The 21,071-nt window shown below is 38.6% G+C and overlaps 1 protein-coding gene across 1 annotated transcript in view; it reads right to left on the bottom strand.

Moving 5' to 3' along the window:
- Window positions 1-5,482: 5,482 nt before the first annotated feature.
- ME1 (malic enzyme 1) overlaps window positions 5,483-21,071 on the bottom strand; it is a 203,760-nt gene continuing 188,171 nt past the window's right edge. The window contains exons 12-14 of the mRNA XM_059177184.1: window positions 19,360-19,533; window positions 11,332-11,430; window positions 5,483-7,084 (exon numbers count right to left, since the gene is read on the bottom strand). Coding sequence (XP_059033167.1) covers window positions 6,914-7,084; window positions 11,332-11,430; window positions 19,360-19,533 — 444 coding nt within the window. The 3' untranslated portion in view covers window positions 5,483-6,913. The remainder of the gene's footprint in view (window positions 7,085-11,331; window positions 11,431-19,359; window positions 19,534-21,071) is intronic.

The following is a 21,071-nucleotide window of genomic DNA, read 5'->3' as shown; positions in this document are numbered from 1 at the left end:
GTGGCTGTATCAGTTCTATACTGTATGCCAGTATACACTGGCACTCATTTTACTTAGTCAATATCTGTGCTGTCCGAGTTGTTAAATTTTGCAACATCATTTCAGGCTATGAGGCCCAGTGATTTACTGGCCACCACCAAAGATTTCTGTATGCTGATTACAGTGGACCAGCTTCCTATTATAACTGTTTCTACTGTGTCTCCATTTGTTAATTGCTGCAGAGCACTGCTATTCAGCCTCTATCAACCCTAAGATTCTGATGTTTCCATTAAAATAGGGAGCCCATTAATAAAATATAATAAAATATTAATAAAACAAAAAAGGGAGCCCATTTTTAACCACAGCGTTTCCCACAGGTCTCCCAGAGCCATCAAAATGTCCTCAATTAAAAAAAAAGTTAATGAAATGCTGATTCCACTAATACATGAAAAGAGTCATACACCATGACCAACTGGGAAATATTCAAGGGATGCAAGGATGGTTCAACATCAGTAAATCAGTCAATGTGAAACATCACTTCAACAAAATGAAGGAAAAAATCATATGATCATCTCAAAAGATGCAGCATTTGACAAAATTCAATATCCACAATAAAAACTCTAAACAAAGTGTTTATAGAGGACATACTAAAAGCCACATCTTATAAGCCCACCGCTAATATTATACTAAATGGTAAAAAGCTGAAAATTCTTTCAATCAGGAAGAAGGCAAAAATGCCCATTCTCACCACTATGTTATTCAACATAGTACTGTAAATCCTAGCCAGAGCAATGAGGCAAGAAAAATAAATAAAAGGCATCCAAATTGAAAAGAGAAATAAAACTTCCTCTATTTGCAGATGACTTCATAAGTATTTGTATATAGAAAACCTTGAAGACTCTATCAAAAATCTTGTTAGAACTAAAAAATTAATTCAGTAAAGTTGCAGGATACAAAATCAACATACAAAATTTGTTGTATTCCATACATGAATGACTCATACATGCATTAAAAAACCCTTGAAATAAATTTAACCAAAGTAATGAAAGATCTGTACACTGAAAACTATAAGACATTAATGAAAGAAATTGAAGATAACAAAAATAAGTGAAAGGAAAAAAAAATAAATAAGTGAAAGGTATTCCATGCTCATGGACTGGAAGAATTAATATTGTTAAAATATCCATGCTGCCCCAAGCAATCTACAGATTCAATGCAATCCCTATCAAAACTCCAATGGCATTTTTCCCAGAAATGCAAAAAACAATCCTAAAATTTGCACAGAACCACAAAGGAACCCAAATATTCAAAGCAATCTTGAGAAAAACAAATCAGGAAGCATGATGCTTCCTGATTTCAAAACATATCATACAAAGCCGTAATGATCAAATAGTATGCCACTGGCATAAAAACAGACATATAGATCAATGGCACAAAAGAGAGAGCCCAGAAATAAGCCTACACATATATGGTCAATAAACAACAAAGGAGTCAAGAATACAACAGGGAAAATTGTATTATTGGAATTATTGTATTATTGGAAAGTCTTCCGATAACCATTAGAAAAACTGGACAGCCACAAGCAAAAGAATGAAACTCAGCCACTACCTTACACCATTCACAAAAAACAACTCAAAATGGATTAAAGAATTGAATGAAAAACTTGAAACCATAAAATTCCTGGAAGAAAGCACAGGCAGTAAGCACACTGATGTCAGTTTTGGTGATTACTTTTTGGATTTGCAACCAAAAGCAAAGGTAAAAAAAGTAAAGATAAACAATTGAGACTACATCAAAACTAAAAAACTTCCACACAGAGAAAGAAACCATCAACGAAAGGAAAAGGCAACTTACTGAATGACAGGAAATAGTTGGAAAGCACATATTTGATGAGGTTAATATCCAAAATATATAAAGAACTCATACAACTCAATAGAAAAAAATCCTTTAAAAATAGAGGATCTGAGTGCGCCTGGTTGGCTCAGTGGGTTAAAGCCTCTGCGTTTGGCTCAGGTCATGATCTCAGGGTCCTGGGATCGAGGCCTGCATCCGGCTCTCTGCTCAGCAGGGAGTCTGTCCCCCCCACTGCCTCTCTGCCTGCTTGTGATCTCTCTGTCAAATAAATAAATAAAATCTTAAAAATAAATAGAGGATCTGAATAGACATTTTTCCAAAGAAGATATACAGATGGTCAACAGACACATGAAAAGATGCTCCACATCATTAATCATCAAGGAAATGCGAACCAAAACCACAATGAAGTTTTATGACACACCTGATAAAATGGGTATTATTGAAAAGAAATAAATGTTGGTGAGGATGTGGAGAAGAGAGTAAGTACACTTGTGAATCCTTGTTAGGTATGTAAATTGGTACAACCACTATGGAAAACAGTATGGAGATTCCAAAAAAATTAAAAATAGAAATACCATATGATCTACAATTCCACTTTTGGGTATTTATCCAAAGAAAATGAAAACGCTAATTTGAAAAGACATCTGCACATCCATGTTTATTGCAACATTATTTTTAATAGCTAAGATATGGAAACAACCTACATGTCTAATAGCAGATGAATGAAAAAAGAAAATATAATTTTGTGTATATATAAATAGTTCAGTCATACAAACGTAAAATCTTGCCATTTGTGTCAACATGGGTGGACCTTATGGGAGTTATGCTCAGGGAAATAAGTCAGAGAAAGATACCATGTGATCACTTTTAGATGTAGAATCTAAATAAATAAATGGGGATGTTATAAACAGCTTGGTGACTATAGTTAATGCTGTATTGCATAAAAGTTGCTGAGAGTAAATTTTAACAGTTCTCATCACAAGAAAAAAATTTTGGTGATGGATGTTAACTGGACTTATAGTGGTGATCATTTTGCATTTATATACACAAGTATCTAATCATGTTGTATATGTGAAACTAACATAATGACACCCCAATTTTTTAAGAAAATGCTTTTCATGGGTGCTGCTACTCCCATCACTGTTGTATTTCTCAAGTCTTTAGTGAAAGGAGGGTCAGTGACAGGTCTTGTTGGGAGACTTTAGATCACCAGGGATTAAAATGGTTTGATCGCACATGACAAATGTGGAGTGTGACAAATGTTGGAGTGGTCCAACATTCCTATCACTGTAGTCTTTGAATTCTTTTACAGTATTTCAAAGAACGCTTGCATTCTCAATTTCATTTAATGCGGGCCACTAGTAAGTCTACATTTCAGTCAACTAATTGAACCAACAAGTAGAATGACCTTTAGCTGCTCAAGGCAACACACGGGATCCAGAATCTGTGGCAAGTGCACCTCTATCCATTCTACCCAATCCAAAATTGCACTTCTCCTTTCTCAGTACATTTTCAGTAGCCCATACATTTTCCCTCAGGTTTTGCCAATATAAATTTAAAAAGTCAAGAATTCTTTTGGTGGGATTCCCTTTCTAACTATATCCACCACAGGTCCACTATGGAATGTGATATTTAGTGTGTGGAGGTAATGAAGAATAATGTGGGCAGAGTGGGAGGTAAACTGAGGGAGCTGAATACAGGATTTCCAAGCAAGGCAGTTAACAACCTCCTTAGACAGGAAGAGCACCCACTTTGATTAGCAAGGGAGGACAGGTCCATTCTTCCAGTTTGCTTAGGGGGTAAGGGTTTTCCTGGGATACAGGACTTTCAGTATTCAAACCTGGGTTATTGTTTACACTAGCTTAGGGTATCACATATCTTCCAAATCCCCCTACCCATAAATCCCCATTCCAAACCAAGGTCCTACTGTTTCTTTTTTTTTTTTTTTTTAAAGATTTTATTTATTTATTTGACAGACAGAGATCACAAGTAGGCAGAGAGGCAGGCAGAGAGAGAGAGGAGTTAGCAGGCTCTCCGCAGAGCAGAGACCCCCCATGCGGGGCTCGATCCCAGGACCCTGGGATCATGACCTGAGCCAAAGGCAGAGGCTTTAACACACTGAGCCACCCAGGCACCCCGGTCCTACTGTTTCTGATCAATATTCTTAAATACAAGATCTGGTGAAAGCTGTGAATGCAATTCCTGGTGGAATCTGGCAACCAGGAGGCAACCAGGAGGATCAAGAATTATCTTGTTATCAGTTATTTCAGTCTTACAGCTAGCAAGATAGAAAATATTCTTTTGGTAAAAACATAGGCAATTTCTAGTTTTTATACTACGCCTTGAGCTGAGGCTGTAAGCCTTTGAGTCTATATTATCTCTTTCTTAATGAACCCATCTCTGTAGAAGCAACCACCCCTTCCCACAGTCCTGGATTTCTTCCCCCTTTACACTGTTTGATGGCAGCAGCCATTTGCCAGCCCAAACCTTCCCATCCTCGGATAATGCATTCCATCCATTTTTTGCTTCATGTTTGTGTTTTTGAGGCCCCAAAGATATTTTGCTACATTACTTTGTATTAACTTTATATTTTTACTATTTATATTTAGCTCTTTAACCTATCTGAGGTGTCCCTTTTTATATGATGTAAGGTAGGGTTCTAGTTTTAATTTTCTCCATGTGGGAGGCCAGTCTTCCCAATTCTTTTACAAAACAACTTATATTCCTTTTATCTGTTGATTTTTGTGCTACCTTTGTAATTCACATAATCAAGGGGTCTGTGAGCTTCCATGACTTTGATGTATACGAAAATATCTGGATTTTGGAGGTTAGTATAAGGTAATGTAAAATATTTCATTAATATTTTAATATCAATTATGTATTGAAATGATATCCTGGAAATGTCAGTGTACATAAAATGATAAACATGGGATTCCACCTGCTGCTTCTTTTTATGAGACCACTAGAAATTACAAAAGTAGCTCACTTCCTTTTTCTGTTGGGCAAGGCTACTCTACACAGCACTCTAGTGAAGACAGAGTAGACTATGAAGCAGGATTAAACATGGATTTAGAGCCCATCTCCTTCACTTATCAGCTCTGTGGACTTGGTAGGTTCCTTCAAAAATCTGCTTTGTATGGAACTTGTAGGGACTACAGGAAACAGAATACAGTAAATACAGCAAATACAGAAGACTTGAAACCTGGTAAGTAATCATCCAATGCTTATTTCATTACCTTTCTCTGAGGATAAGAAAGTAGTTCATTTATTACAGTATACAGCAAGTATGACAACACATGCATTAAATGAAGGTCATGCTGAAATTTTTGAATAGTTTTAAAATGTATGCCCTGTCACATGACTGTAGAGATTCAGCATTATCATTTTAAAAATTTTTTTTTTAAGATTTTATTTATTTATTTGACAGACAGAGATTACAAGTAGGCAGAGAGGCAGGCAGAGAGAAAGGAGGAAGCAGGCTCCACGCTGAGCAGAGAGCCCAATGTGGGGCTCGATCCCAGGACTTTGAGATCATGACCTGAGCCGAAGGCAGAGGCTTTAACCCACTGAGCCACCCAGGCACCCACAGCATTATCATTTTAAAATATAACAAGATTTTAAGGGAAAAAGACAATCATAATTCTATTCATTCACTTTTTCTATGCTTTAATCAATCTTTTGCATAGGTAATACATTTAAGTTAGAGCTACAAGACAACATGAAACAGACAAGAAATCAGCATTCTGGATCTTTTCAAAGTAACTATATTGAGGAAACTCTTCACTAAATGTTACTTTCAGAAATACTCCCACCCCTTCTATTCACATCTAAAACAATCTACGTAACTGTCAACCTTCAAAAAATCATTTTATACTATAGTTTTTCCTTGAATATCATCTTACACGTTTTAAAAGCTTTACTTCACAAAGTACTTCACAAAATCCTTCAAATAGTTCTACAAATAAATAGCAAATGTTATTGCACCTGAGCTTAAGGATTTAAAATTGTTTCTGTTTGTTTAATATTAATATCTGGCCTATAACTACTGATTGTAATTAGAATATCTCAATACCTGATGCCAAGATAATTTCTGGTGTTGGAGAACTGGTTACAAAATTTCCTCCAAACTCAGAGTGAGCTCCTCATTATCTGAGCTAATCAAGGAAACACGAGGGCAGGTCACTCATGTGAGAATCCAGCTTGTCTGGGAACCACGCTCTCACTCCTGACTCTGGAATTCTCTGCCCTAAGAGGTCGGCTCCACAGGCAGCCCTTTCTCAAGGAGATTATCTGCTCCCTCAACTCAGCTCTTTCCACAGCTATGCTGAACTGAGAATACCAACCTCAGGACGGGGATCACTATCTGCAAGTGCCTGGCAGCAATAGCACGGGGGACAGGATTCAGTCAGCGGAAGAAGAAAGGTGCTTTCAGAAGGGATATCTGACTGAGGACCGAGGTGATAAGAATATGTAACAATGGAGCAAGAATATTAAAATCTAAGGCTGCACAAGGCATTGTAAACAACAGTGATCTTTCTTAAAAATGTTGGAGTTCAGTTGAGCTAAAAGAACTACTATAATCTAGGATTGGAATAAAAATACCTGAGAAGTTATTTTTCTCTAGGCAACAAAGTAAGTGCTGTTTCTGTTTTTAGCAAAAGTTCACCTAAGCCTAAATTCATTTGTCTTTATATATTAAAAAAAAAAAGGTAGATTTTTAACGAAACAGTCAACAAAAGAACTATGGATTTTAATGTTGAGTATATCAATTTATTACTATTTTGGTCTTTCCATTAGTTCCCGATATAAAAATGGTGTGTTTCTCAGTAGTAGGTACAATAGCTTTTAAAGAGAACTTGGGCAAAATAATTAAGAGAGAAACCATAAATAACAAGAAAGTAAATGAAGCAAGATTATCTAGTGTGATATTTACCCTAAAGTATTTTAATATCCTTCCATGAACTTTTATTGTTAAAGTAAAATTCTTAGTCTAATGAGTTATTACAAAAGATCCCAATCTTTAAAAATTATGAAAGACTTTAAGATCTCATTAACAGAATTAGAAATGTCAGTTATTATGCTACTGGTCAAGTTTGGTCTGTATTTTCTGGGCCTCTTTAGGCCAAGAATAACAATCAGGTAGAATCTGGTCATAATCAGTATTATACATCTGAGAGCGGACAAACTCTTCCTTGTTTGGGGGTTCAGGATAAACTGTGGCTGTCTTTTCTTGGTAAGCATCTTTCACAATCTAGGAATAAAAAAAGAGTATTAATTACTTTAATGAACAGAGTTGATGGTGAGCACATGTCAGTTTTTATCTGATTCAAAAAATTAATTCATGTCTATTTAAAAAAATTAAGTTAGATTATAATAAAAGCACACATACACAAAGAAGGTCTAAAATGAAAATGCAATTTTAAGTCATACAGCAGGAGGAAAATATGATATAAACAATGGAAAGCAAGCATAGAAGAGATGTATCAAATGTGATCAGAACAGATCTTCACAGATAACCCAGTGGTGAAAGACTCGACAAGACCTGAATGATAATTAACTTGAACTAAAGGTATTTATTCCTGCTTAGTTTGAACTCAATGTGCAGTGTCAGCAATCCCTATGCTGAACACAGCCGCCTACAAAATGTCCTTATTCATCACTGCTCACCTAAGCAGCTGGACTCTGCGGTCAGTTTCAATGCTCCTCGCCAGGATCACAGTATCTTTCCCTGTCCTGCTGTCACACTCGCTATTCTCTAGTCCTGGGTCTGGACAACCCTTAGTGCTGGCTTTCTTCCTTCATGGCTGCACCATACCATGCCATACTTTTCCTAACCCTATCTGGGTCACACATTATGCCTTTATTCCTTTCTTTAACAAACAAAAACCCTTTCTCTCCTAGTTCCCACAAGGCAATTTCAAACCTTCCTCTGTCAAATCTACATTTGAATGTTACCACTGGAATGAGAACATTCCAGCTAATCTGAGAAAACAATCTCTATTTCCCCTTGGAACAACTCAAACTATGTCCTCTGTATCTTTAAACCTTCGTTCTTCCTTTCTTTGAAAAGAATGGATTCTCCTTTTTGTCAAAATTAATCACTCTATACATGTCTTTAATTCACCCCAGTTGTTAAAAAAAGAAAGAGTTATTTGGATAAGTCTGATTTTGAAGATTATTGGAATGATTAAGTATCTCTTCTCAATGCAAAATTATGCATTTGTGAAAAATTATGGTTACAAGGACTGTGCCATATTATGGAGAAATGTTTGTGAAAAACATGAAATAGATGTATACACCATGATTAGGATGACATTAGCAAAGAAAGTCATGCAAAAGAAAAAAGATTTGAGGTGAATACAAACAATAAAACAGCTTACGTTAGAAAAATAGAGAATTGGGTAGTTTCTTCTCTTTTTCCTAAAGTATCTATAGTGTGTTGTTATTACTTTTTAACAGCCTTTTTGAGGTATAATTCACTGACTACAAAATCCAAACATTTTAAGTGTACAATTAAATTATTTTTAAATGGGCAGAGTTGTGCAACTGTTACCACACCCAGCTTCTGAACATCTCCATTACCCCGGGGGCCTCTGGTGCTTTTTGCAATGGCTGCATTAAGTTTATGATGAAACCCATTGTTGCATTCCTGACACAGACTGTGTTCCCTCCTCTTTCTGCTCCCAGGACATACTGTATCAATGATCTCCTCTCTCAGTGAAGTCTTCACTTTCTCCTTGTCAATGCCAGACTCTGCAAGAGCAGCTTGGATTCTCCTGTTTTCCTCATTCTCCCCAGACTTAACTTCTGTGCTACTGAAATCACTTTTGTAAAAGGTTCTGGTAACTTCGTACGCACTAAAAGTTCACCCGGGTTTCTCACTACCACAGCTGTGTCTATCGTAATTTCCACTACCATCATGACACTGTGTCTTATCTAATTTCCGACACACTGCTTCTTTCTGAGTCTGTTAAAATCCTGACTTCTCATCACTGGCTTCTTGCCTCTGTCTTCTGGACAGAGTGACAAACCACATTCTATTCTTGATTCTTGCCTGTCTGTACTTGCTGTCTTGGTCGCCCCAACTACTCCTGGCCCTTCCCCCATAACCATGTGGAAATACTGCCCACACCTTTATTATCTAGTGTCTCTTTAAGCTTCAGTCATTTTCATCAACTTGCTGGAACTGTAGGGATTGTATACGAATGTGCTCTGAAACCTCAAGCCTGTGGTCCCCTGAGCCCATCTTCCTCCTTCGACTTGATTCTTTGTCCTGACTTCCCAGTTTCTGTCTCTGCACTCTGCAGAGACATTATTTTCCCATTATTCTAGGTTTAATATCTGAATCTTTCTAAACTCCCCCTGAGGCTCAGAAAAGGGTGCTTTTGTACTTTCTCCTCCAATCAAAAGCTAATACCTTCTCATTTAAATCTTCAAATTGAACTTAAAAATGATAATGTGTTGTCCAGAACATTAACAATCCAAACTCCTTAAAAACTAAGAGATATAAATAGTAGAAAATAGGATACTCTTTTGTGGAATCATAATCAAGCAGATCATCTATAGGTTTTGGAAGCATTATGTGTTTTTGAAGCATGCTCCCTCCCTCAGTCAACGAGACAAATAATGGTATGGGAGTCCTAAATATGGTATTGCTTTGATAAATTTGTTAATGGTTTGATTTTCAACCAAAAGCAATTTTGCTCCTGAGGCGACACCTGGCAATGTCTGGAGACATTTTTGGTTGTCACAATGGGGCAGAGGCTGCTGGCATCTAATGGGTAGAGGCCAGATGTGCTAAACATTCCATAACATCCAGGAAAATCCCCACAACAGAGTCATCCAGCCAATATGTGCATAGTGCTGAGGTTGAGAAACCCTAGTTTAATCATAAAACATACAAATATAAACATTACGGGCTGACCTCTGCCACCCAAAATTCATCTGTACTAATCCCCAGTACCCCAGAGTGTGATTCTCTTTGGAGACAGGGCCTTTGAAGAGGTAATTAAATTAAACTGAAGCTGGTTGGTGGGCCCGGACCCAAACTGAGTAGTGATCTTACAGGAAGGGTATGTCTCTCGTACCAAGAGAACCAGGGATGTTTATAACAAAGAAAAGGCTGCATGAGGACAGTGAGGAGGCAGTCATCTACAAGCCAAGGAGAGAGCCCTTTGAGAAAATCCAGCCTCCAATCCCCCATCCTAGATTTCTAGCCTTCAAACTCTTGTTTGAGCCATCGGGTCTATGGCTTTTGTTATGGCAACCCTAGTAGGCTAACACATTTATGCTGAAAAAAAAAAAAGTCAATTTCTCACTCATCTCAATTAAAGAAAATTTCTCTGAGTTTAGGTTCTTCTTGGCTAATTGTTCCAACAGCTCATCTGTCAGCCCAACAGCTTTGTTTGCCCTCATTATTCTGCGTCCCCTGCCCGACCCTGCCCTGCCCAGTATTATCAGTTGTGATCTTGAAGATGCTAAACATCAAGGCTACATGGACAAGACAGGGGACTCGGGGTCTAAATATTATTCTACCACATCTGCAGTATTTTGGACACTATAGCAAATGTAATAGGGAAAACACTAAGCAGAAAAAAAAAGATCAAGTGGGGAAACCTAACTGAAATGAAACCCTACTAACTTATTAAGATTATGGAAGAGAAAAGGAATGATAGGGTAATTAATGATTCAGCCCAATTTGTCAATTCCTAGGGATGAATAGTAGTTACTAAACTCTGCTGAAGCACAGTGTCTCATTTCCCTGACAAAATAAGCTGATACAAATGTAAATCTCAAGGTGTAAGGGCCTATTCAGCCAGAGCAGCCCCACCCCCAGTTGAACAGCCAATATGTTGTTTATGCGGTAAAACATAAATGGACCCTGCCTGCCACCCCCCAGGGAACTTACTTAAAAGCAAGTCTGAGAAACCAGTCCCAAGTAACAAAGCCCAAATACAGGGGCGGGTCCGGTCAGGTGGAGATAACAGCCCACATGCAATGATGAGTAGGGCCAGGTGGAGACATCCAATCAGTAGGGGGGCGCATACTGTCTCCCTAGTTACTCCATAAGGAGTATGGGCCCCACCCTTTGGGAGCCTTTTGGGCGCCAATTCCGACCAAGGTGATAGGCAAGTTCAAATATCTACTAGGCTAAATTGTAATTCAATTGGTCACTTATGTATGACCTAGCATGACTGTGCAGCTTTCTCTCTGTGTTACAATTTCATTGGCCACCTGTGCGTGACCAGGCCCAACCACATGGCCTTTGCTCTATAAAAGTTAGTCTGTGAGGCAGGGAGGGTTCGCCCTCTCTGTAAGGGGTTGACGGTGGGCTTGATTCATGATGTTTGCCACGAAATAAAGCTTTGCTTGACCTTTGCTTTGTATCAGTCTCACTCCTTTGACCACGGTCCCATTATTTGGGGACCCAACAAAGGAAGTACCTAAAAATGCATATTTAGCAGAAAAATAATGACACCTGAACAAGAGTGGTTTTACCTTTGCTGCGATTTTCAGAGAAACATCTCTAATGGTGTTCAAAGGAGGATAAAGCCGGCCTTCTTCCAAGTGTTTATCCGATACTTCCTGGGCTATAACCTTTTGAAAAAAGAAAGACAAAACATGTTTTACTTAAGTGTAAGTAAATGAATAGTCACATGTAGTGAGGTATAGATGTGGGTCACATTAATGTGATCATCTAATTTCGTCTCTCCCTTTGTCAGGGGTAGAGCTGACTCCAGAGAGACTTGGGGATTGGTGGGATCACATCATTAGTAAAGACGGGAATGGACTCTGCATTGTCTCTTACTCCAGTTCCTTTTCTACTGTGCCATGAAGCGCTGGAAGCTTTTCCTTCTCATATAGTAGAGGAACAGGGGAGAGGGTCAAGGAAGGCAGAGCAGGATGACAGAAGGGAGGGAAAAGGACCCTGACAGTACAGGTGTAAGGGGGCCAAGGCTGATCATGCTGCTTCTCCTGGCTCACATATTCCTTTTAAGTTAACTAGTTAATTAATTTACTTTTAAATTCAATTAATTAACATATAATGTATTCTTGGTTTCAGAGGTAGACTTCAGTGATTCATCAGTCTTAAATAACATACCCAGTGCTCATGACATCACGTGTCCTCCTTAATGTCCATCATCCAATGACCCCATCCCTCCACCTCCCTCCCCTCCAGCAGCCCTCAGTTTGTTGCCTATGATTAAGAGTCTCTTATGGTTTGTCTCGCTCTCCGATTTTGTCTTGTTCTATTTCTTCCTCTCTTCCTATACTCTGGCACAAGAGGTAGAGCAGGAGGCTGAGAAAGCCATGTTGGAGTCACACTCAAGGAGGATTTCGATTTACCCAGATTCTGAATTATCCAAATCACCCAACTGGCCTCAGCATTTGGTATCCCCAGACCCTTCCCTTTTTCTAAATCAAATGGCATATACTTAAACATTTGCTAAGAGAGTAGATCTTGCAGTAAGTGCTCTTATCTCTCTTTCTCAAGCTCTCTCTCTCTCTCACACCCACACCCACCACACAAAATAATAATAAAGAGAATAGGGAAGGGCTTTCAGTGGTGATGGATATATTATTTATGGCATACACTTTGGTGATCATTTCAAAGGTATAGATAATTTATCTCCAAACTTATCAAGTTGTAAATTAAATATGTATTGCTTTTTGTAAGTCAATTATACCTCAAAAAAATATATTTTTTAATGAGACGGATTGACATTAGATGCCTCCTGATGTGATGCACTGAGAAGGATGCCATTATTAGGCATTTAGTACTCCTAACAAAACCGCATACCTTGAATTCAATCATGAGGAAACAATCAGATAAACCCAAAATGAGGAACATTGTAAAAAACAACTGGCCTGTATGTTCCAAAATGTCAGCACCGTAAAGGAAAGACTAAAAAATTCTTGCAGATTAAAGGATTAGTTTAGAGGCTATAAAGGCCTTTTTTTGTGGATAATTGGCAAAATTTGATTCTGGACTGTGCATTAGATAATAATATTACATCAGTGTTAAAGTTCCTAAATTGAAAGATGGTGCAGAGATAACATTAAAAAATATGTCCTCAAATATCTAGGGATAAAGGGACATAATATTGTAAGTTGCTCTCAAATGGTTCAACAATAAATTTCTATATCCTAAGTTCTTTGCTAAAGCTTCTGGGGCACAGAGGTAGACTCAGCAACCTTGAAGTTCCTTCCAGCTCTAAATCTTTGATTAGGTATTTCAGTTGGCAAGTCTAAACCAGTGGGTCTATTATTTAATAGACCTGAGGATGCAGAGAGGAAGGAGAAAATCTTACTCATTTGAAACATTTTGAATAATCACACACTTATTTTTCTGTATCTCTTAATATGTTTTAGATTGTTTTAATCATGAAATTATTTCTGCAATTGTTTATTCCATCAGCAAGTATGAAAGACATGAGTGAGCATAACACCAAGAGAGGTTAAAAAAGCAGTTCCTGCCTTTGAGACTTACAGTTGAGTGAAGGAGAAAGAAAATGTTGAGAAAGGAAAGCCTGGGCTAAAGGTGAAATGTGAGTGTTAGGAAATCCAGAGGAACACTGGAGGGAGCTTGCGTATGGGACTGAAGGAGAACTAGAAGTTAGACCAACAGGGAAGGGGTGGGCCCTCCAGAAAGAAGATTCAGACCGAAGGCAGAGATAGATGAGCTGGACACAGTCAGCCCCGTGTGTCCGGATCAGGAGAGAAGGGGGTCCATAAAGACAGTAAGGATTGGAGCACAGTCAATGCCAAATTAAGGAGTTCTGGTGAAATCCTATGAGTGACTGAGGACTTCTGAGCAAGGATATTTAGGCAGGGGTGTGGGGTGAAGGAAAGCGAGATGAAGTTACTAGTATAACTATTGTTTAATATAACATCACATATTATGCAAAATATTAAAAAGTATAATTATATTGACACAAGTTGATCATAAAGAATTTTATAATAAAGACACTGTTTAACTCATTTATTTCTTGTCTTTGAAACAGGATGTTGAGTAGAACTTTTCCTTTGCCCCAAATTTGGTGATCAGGGCCCCCAAATCTAGTGCAAAGAGGATGAAATATTTGACATTATAATGAAGCCACCAAATCAGTGGGGACTGTCCCCTCCCTCAGAACCTAAGAGGGGGTGGAATCATGCCACCCCCACAAACACAGCCAGCCCTTCCCAGACGCTGATATGGGGAGGATCAAGGACAGTCGCTTGAATCACGATTTGGCCTCGTGGGTAAAGCAGCGGCTTTTCTCCCCTTCTTGGCTGCATGCTGCCTCCTCTTGAAGGCATGAGGTGCCTTCAAGGAGGCGGCACTGGCATTCTGTTCCCTACTCAGCCGGAGCAGTTACAGACATGTGGATATAAGTAGAGGCAAAGAGAACGGGGAGGGGGCTTGCTGGGGAACAGCTTGTACCCCTGGAAGGCATGTGCTTCCACGGCTGAGTGACCACTGCAGAGGACAACCCAACAGGCTGGGAAAGCCGAGGGAGGGGAGGGAGGCTGAGCTGGAGCCCAATCTCTCAGGTTCATGCCCCAGAGTGTCCTTTAAACTCCTGTATACATGCCCTACAAGAAAGCGAGATGCTGGCCCTGCCTCAAATGGCCTGATGGCCTAACAAAATGGAGAGTTAATAAAAGACATGTGTACCCTCTTCCACACCCCTCTTTCCTGTTTCCAATACATTTGAGGGAATAGGCCTTGATGAGAAGGGGGAGAAGGTTTTTCAGAGCCTGGCCACACTCTTTCCCCCCAAGCCCCTCATGGTGCTGGGGTGGGGGGCCAGTAAAAGCGAAGGGGGCCCTCTGCCAGATGCTGCTGCAGGCTTCTTGTACTGGAGAGAGAGGACCCGATATCTGAACTGGATACAAATTCTGAACCGGACAGATGTTTAATCACTGTTCCTTGTTCACTGAGGTAACCCCGGCACCCAGAATAACGCCTAGCACATAGTGGTACTTAATTAATACTCGTTAAAAGTATGAGTGGATCGAAACAGAACTGAATGTTACGGAGATGCCATTAAGGGAAAGAAGAGAGAGACTTGATAAAGAATTATTCCAAACAATGAGTGGGACAAAATAAAACCATTTTATGTTGATTCCCTATAGAATATAGGCTGCTTACAAAATCTTGTTACTTCTTGTTTTTCTATAAAGGATTTTTAGCAGATTTAAATCAGTTGGCATTTCTTCGATGTTAAAGCAAAAACTTGCATGGGGGCCCAGTATTGTTATTTAACCGTTGAGTGAAAACCAGCAAGGGAAAAAAATGAGTAGCGCAATCTTGAAAGGATAGATTAGCACAGTGGTTGAAAGCTCAGGCTCTGATGGGAAGTAGGTCCATATTCAAATTCTAGCAATTTGAATTGAATTCAGGCAAGTTAATTAACCTTTCTATGCCTAGTTTCTTCTTTGGTGATATAAGACTAGTAACAACTCCTAATTCAGGGGGTTAAATGAAATCAGCACCAGTAAAGAATGTATTTACCACACTGTCTGGGAAAGTAAGTGTTCAATCAAATTAACTATTTTACTTAAAACAAAAAACAAAACAAAAAAAAACAGATGGCGACCAGCATGGCAGAATGGAAGTAAAATAGCTTTTAGGGTCAGATCTAGCTCTACAACATACTGCTAGCTTATTAGCTTTTTGATTTGGAGGCAAGTTATATAACCAACCAACTGCAAATTATTTCTAGGAGATAACATGTATAATGCTCCTCTCACCATTGGCATATGCTGGTATCCAACATTGTTTCTTCTCAAGAATGTTACACAGTATCATTTTAAAGAATTGAGGACAGTTAGAAGATGGCTGAGTCAAGAAAAATCAGTGTAAGTCTTTGCTTTCCATGGCTGCCTGTCATACAGAGAGGGAGCCAAGAAACTGTGGAACAAAGTCAAGCAGCAACAGGTAACCATGGAAGCCTACTGTTAGGAACCAAACCAATAAAATGGAAGGGACTGACTTGGGGAAAAGGAGAGAGTTTACAAGGGTCTTAGTGTCACTCTCACCTATTAGCTCATTCACTCAAAAATTATTTGGGGCTCTTGATATGCCATTAGTGTGTCTCTAACTACACTGGGTGCACTTTCAAATGATTTCTCTTCATTTCATTTTGGCAATGTTACAGCAGTTGGATTTTCAATTATCCAGTGACTGAAATGAATCCATTTCCTCCAGATGCTATTGTCTATGGGGGTCAATCTCTAGTGTCCTCTGGACAGACACCAGGAAGGGAATGGGATGAGGCAAGTGCTGAGCAGATGGCTCAGGAGGAGTAATGTGAGGGTAGGTGACCGAGGCTTGCATCTCGGGTGTGGACAGGAGGTGCAAAGTCTGTTCCCAGGCTGCTATACAGACAAGGCAGGGCCAGGAGGGCTAACCCAGGGGAGAACTAAGTGCTCTTATCAGAGGTCCAGAAGGCTGCCAGAGTACCAGGAAAGCCAGAAATCTCTTTGTGTAATAAAAATGCTCAGAAAATCTTCAGGATTGATACTGATCCATGCACTTTCTAGTTTCATAAGAGACCCAACTAATATTCCAGCAATAATCCTAAATTAATAAATTTTGGATTGCCAAACAAAAAGATTCACCTAGATCTCCTACATGTAAACTTTGTTAACTACAAAATATAATCTAGACAAGGACTTCGCTCTTTGGGCCCTCTAGCAGTGAGCGTCTGGGGTGTTGGATTTATTCTTCTTGCTAAGATATATAACTACTTCTATTTAGCTCAATTCAGTAAGTATTTACTAAGTTTCTAGTATGTGCTTTAGCATTGTTCTAGGTGCTAATGGTGTTTTGAAAGAAGTATATGAAAGACTGTCTTTATTTATTTTTTTTTTTATTTTTTTTTTAAAGATTTTATTTATTTATTTGAGAGAGAGACAGTGAGAGAGAACATGAGCGAGGAGAAGGTCAGAGAGAGAAGCAGACTCCCCGTGGAGCTGGGAGACCGATGTGGGACTCGATCCCGGGACTCCGGGATCATGACCTGAGCCGAAGGCAGTCGTCCAACCAACTGAGCCACCCAGGCGTCCCGAAAGACTGTCTTTAAAGAAGATAATTTACAATGTAATTGTAAGGCAACACTTAACTGTTTAAAACATAAAGCTCTCAAGAGCATAATACAAGTAGAAATTAAACTCAATATCAAAGTGTTTGATAAAGACAGCCATGGCTAAGGAAAAAGATCAAGATGAGCCACAGTGGTCACAGAAGGATTCAGGTGTGAGATGGGACCTAAGCAGAGAAAGATAGGCTTAGATAGGTGAAAAACAGTTCTCAGAGTTTTCCAGGCAGGTTAATAGAGCAGCTATACAGGTGTATGTATGCATGCTGTGTTTGAAACTTTGGGATGAGTGAGAATGGAAGAATGTCAGGCTTTTCTAAGCTTTAGTGTCTCCTTAGAAAAGGGTGTTACTAATAACAATGCAAATATTGACGGTGAAAAGGTTTTATGCATCTTGTGTTTAAGGAGCAGGTCATTTCTGTGAAAATATCCATCAGGTAACTGGAGACATGGGAAAAGATAAAACCAGAGATACATAGATTTGGCCACTTTTATTTTTATTTATTTTTTATTTTTATTTTTTTGAAGATTTTATTTACTTACTTGACAGAGAGAGATCGCAAGCAGGCACAGAGGCAGGCAGAGAGAGAGAGGAAGGGAAGCAGGCTCCCTGCTGAGCAGAGAGCCTGATGCGGGACTTGATCCCAGGACCCTGAGATCATGACCTGAGCCGAAGGCAGCAGCTTAACCACTGAGCCACCCAGGCATAGGACTTGGCCACTTTTAGAATTAAGATAATGGAAACAAAAGAATGGTTGAGATCCCCAAAAGCATAATAAAAAGGAAAGAAAAAAGGACCAAAAAAAAAAAAAAAAAAAAAAAAAAAGGATGCTAGAGAAAAGCTCTTAGTTAAAAGAACAGGAAAGAAGACAAACAATGAGGTGGTATGAAAATCAGGAATGTTGTGTTGAAGCCTGAGAGAAAATCAGGGGAACAGCTAAAATGATTTCACCAGAGAGATCACTATCTATGATAAGAAGAAGACTATAGACATTACATTTTTTTTTTCTTCAACGTTTTTATGTAGTGATCATTACTTTGCCTGGATAGAAAATAAAAGAATTTTTTTTTCATGAGCCTTGTCACTAGATGGTGCTGGAGTTATTTAGGAAAGCAAACATGGGCTACAATGAGTAAAAGATCTTTCCCCCCTTTGATGTGACAGTTACATAGAACAACGATTACATTTTCTTTAATGTATAAACAGCTTTCAAAATCTTTCTGAGTAATTAGACATCTACTTATGTTTAACAAGATTTTTTGAGTTAAATAAACTCTGAGACATCAGCTGTCATGGTTTTAGCACAGTGAAGAAAAAGAAAGGAGCAGAACATTATAGCCTTCAGACACCTGTTCTCACAGAATGAGGACAATTGCTAAGCACTGGGATTATAATCCTTGGATCACATCAATAGCGTAAGACTCCATCTATATTCCTAGAGCTCCCCTTCAAACAGAAAAAACAGCATGTTTGCAAGATGAAAATACTTGAATTTTAACCAATTTTTATTTAATTCAGTTTAGGTATAATGTTGTCCAGTGGTTTAATTTTAGAGGAAATTCAAATTTCTCATTCATGAATTGCATCCTGTTCAAACATGGTATCAACCAGATGAACATTCTGATTATCAAAAGCTCATGATTTTACAAATATTTGCCCCATCGTTGTACCATCGCCCTGAAGCTTGGGGGGAAAGGGGAAGTGATGGGAACCTGAAGGTTATCTATTGTACCTCTTGTGCCTTAAGTAATAAAGTCTTTGGTCTCTGACTCAAGGCTTTTGTGCCAACATCTAGGAAACTGTGGCAGGAGAACTTGTTAGCTGGCAGCTAGGGTAAATTTTAGATCCTTCAGTTCCTAGGAATAGCTTAACATTCCCTGTTGGGGCTGCTATGTGATATTCTGAGAATCTTTCCTGAAGGTCCACACTCAAACACACATCTGTCCTTTTATGACTTAATAAATACTAATTCCCTGTTTTAATTTTCTTGCTGCTTAAAATATTAGTTCCTATTTTCTGCCCTGAACCTCAGTGATAAATACTTTTTCACTATGCCAAATAAGACTTTCATTTTCAACCTTCAAAATGTTGTTATTTAGGAAGTTTTGGAGAAACGCAGAAATACTTATCATTCCATTATGATGTGGAAACGGTATTTTTAATTGTGTCACTACTGTCAAAGAATTAGACTGGAAGTGTGAAGACAAAAAAGGGTTCCTCGTAAGAGATCAGAACAGTTTTCTACCTTCTATTTAGTGACTCAGTATGAACCAGCTACCCACCCCTTATTGTTCACTAGGAGAGATTTTCTTCCCCTTTTGACTTTGCACCTTATAGGGGTGAGCTGAGATGTTATATAAAGAAATCACTAAACCGCCTACACTGAGCTCGTCTGGTGTTATACAGCCTTGGTGAATGTAGAGTATTTTACAATACCTCAGCCGTTGTGAGAAAAATCTTATCCGTGATATGTCTCAGTCCACAAGCCACGACACCAAGAGCCACTCCAGGAAACACATAGGAATTGTTTCCTTGGCCAGGATATAGGGTCCGTCCATTTGGAAGAGTGACTGGATCAAAAGGACTGCCACTGGCAAAGATCGCACGCCCCTACAACACAGACACACGACTAACTTTAAAAAGAAGTGTGATATTTTAAAACGAATGTATCATAACAGAACTACTCCATAGTTAAAGTACTGAGTGCTTAAAAGAAGACTAATTTTCATTGACTCTCTAATAAGTCCAGGCAAGTTTTTCTGATGTTTGCAGTAAGTTCTGGAGTGGGTGATTATTTCTGTTCTCTGTCTCACTCTCCTCAGAGAAGTGTGCAAAGCACAGGATACCCTGAGATCGCCACTCTCTTCTCTGCAGGGGTCCAACTTGCAAGCCTAGCAACCATTCTATAGGGGCTTCAGATTATAGACTTCTGAGGATAAAAAAAATTGATAGGTTAACATTAGAGCATTGGAAAGAATGACATTTTAGGTTAGAGTTTAAGGATCTACACATTTCAACATAATCACTTGGACAAATTTTATGTTTTCCTATGTTGTAAAGAATTATATAGAAAATCATGTAGGAAACAAATTTATTGGCACAAATGGAATAAGCAAATAAAAGGAAGGTTAAATTATCAATAATTGTCAAAAATTATCATATTTTCTCTAATCAGCATATTTTGTCACACTGTTTTGGAGAAACCTCATGTATCGCACGCTCCAGATGGCAGTGACTTAGGGTCTACCAGGTGCTGCAATTCCATACTGCTAATCACAAAGGAAGAGGGGCATCTGGGTGGCCCCATCAGTTAAACATCCAGCTCCTGCTTTCAGCTCAGGTCATGATCTCAAGGTTGCGAGATAGAGCCCCATGATTGTCCTGCACTGGGTATGGAGTCTGCTTGGGATTCTCTCTGTCCCTCTCCCTCTTCCCCCTACTCATGTGTTTTCTCTCTCCCTCTCTCAAAAGGAAGGAAGATACTAATCTGCAAAGATGAGGGTAGAAATATAGCTGAGAACAGTCAGGCTTCTAAAGAAGGTATAGGAAACCCTTGACAAATAAAGTATCATAAGCTAAGAAATCCATTTGAGAAGTCCATAGCACCAAATCCCAAGACATCATCTAAATGATCACAGACTGGGCTATAACTTTCATCCCTATTTAGAGTCTAAATCCATTAAAATGTTAATGGTATTAACTTAATATTCATTTTTAACAAAGATCATAATATACCTTTTGTATACAGGTAAAGTTGTATGATTCAATCTTCATTAGGGTATAAAAAGATGAAAACATATAAGAAAGAAAACAAATTCTCATCTAGATGTTTGTAGAACACTTACATTTTAGAGAACATTAGGTTCTGTTTTCAGACAAGTCTGATACATTTTGCTCTGTTTAGCGATAAAATATTTTATTAAAAGAAAATCTAATATAACTTATTACTTGATATATAGATTATATATCTTCAAAAAACTGTATCTGAGAAAAAGACCTATAACATCATCTCTCTCCCTGCCTTCAGTGCCTGCCTACTCTTTTAGAATCATCATTTTAGGGAGGAACGACATTCAGTAAATGACAGCTAAGCACTCTTATGTATGTGGATTGTTAATATGGGGAAGAAAATCTCTCTAAATATGTTG

The sequence above is a fragment of the Mustela lutreola genome, chromosome 6, assembly GCF_030435805.1.
Source record: "Mustela lutreola isolate mMusLut2 chromosome 6, mMusLut2.pri, whole genome shotgun sequence".
NCBI lineage: Eukaryota > Metazoa > Chordata > Mammalia > Carnivora > Mustelidae > Mustela > Mustela lutreola.
The sequence above is the reverse complement of the archived record's forward strand: the minus strand, read 5'-3'. Positions and strand labels throughout refer to the sequence as shown.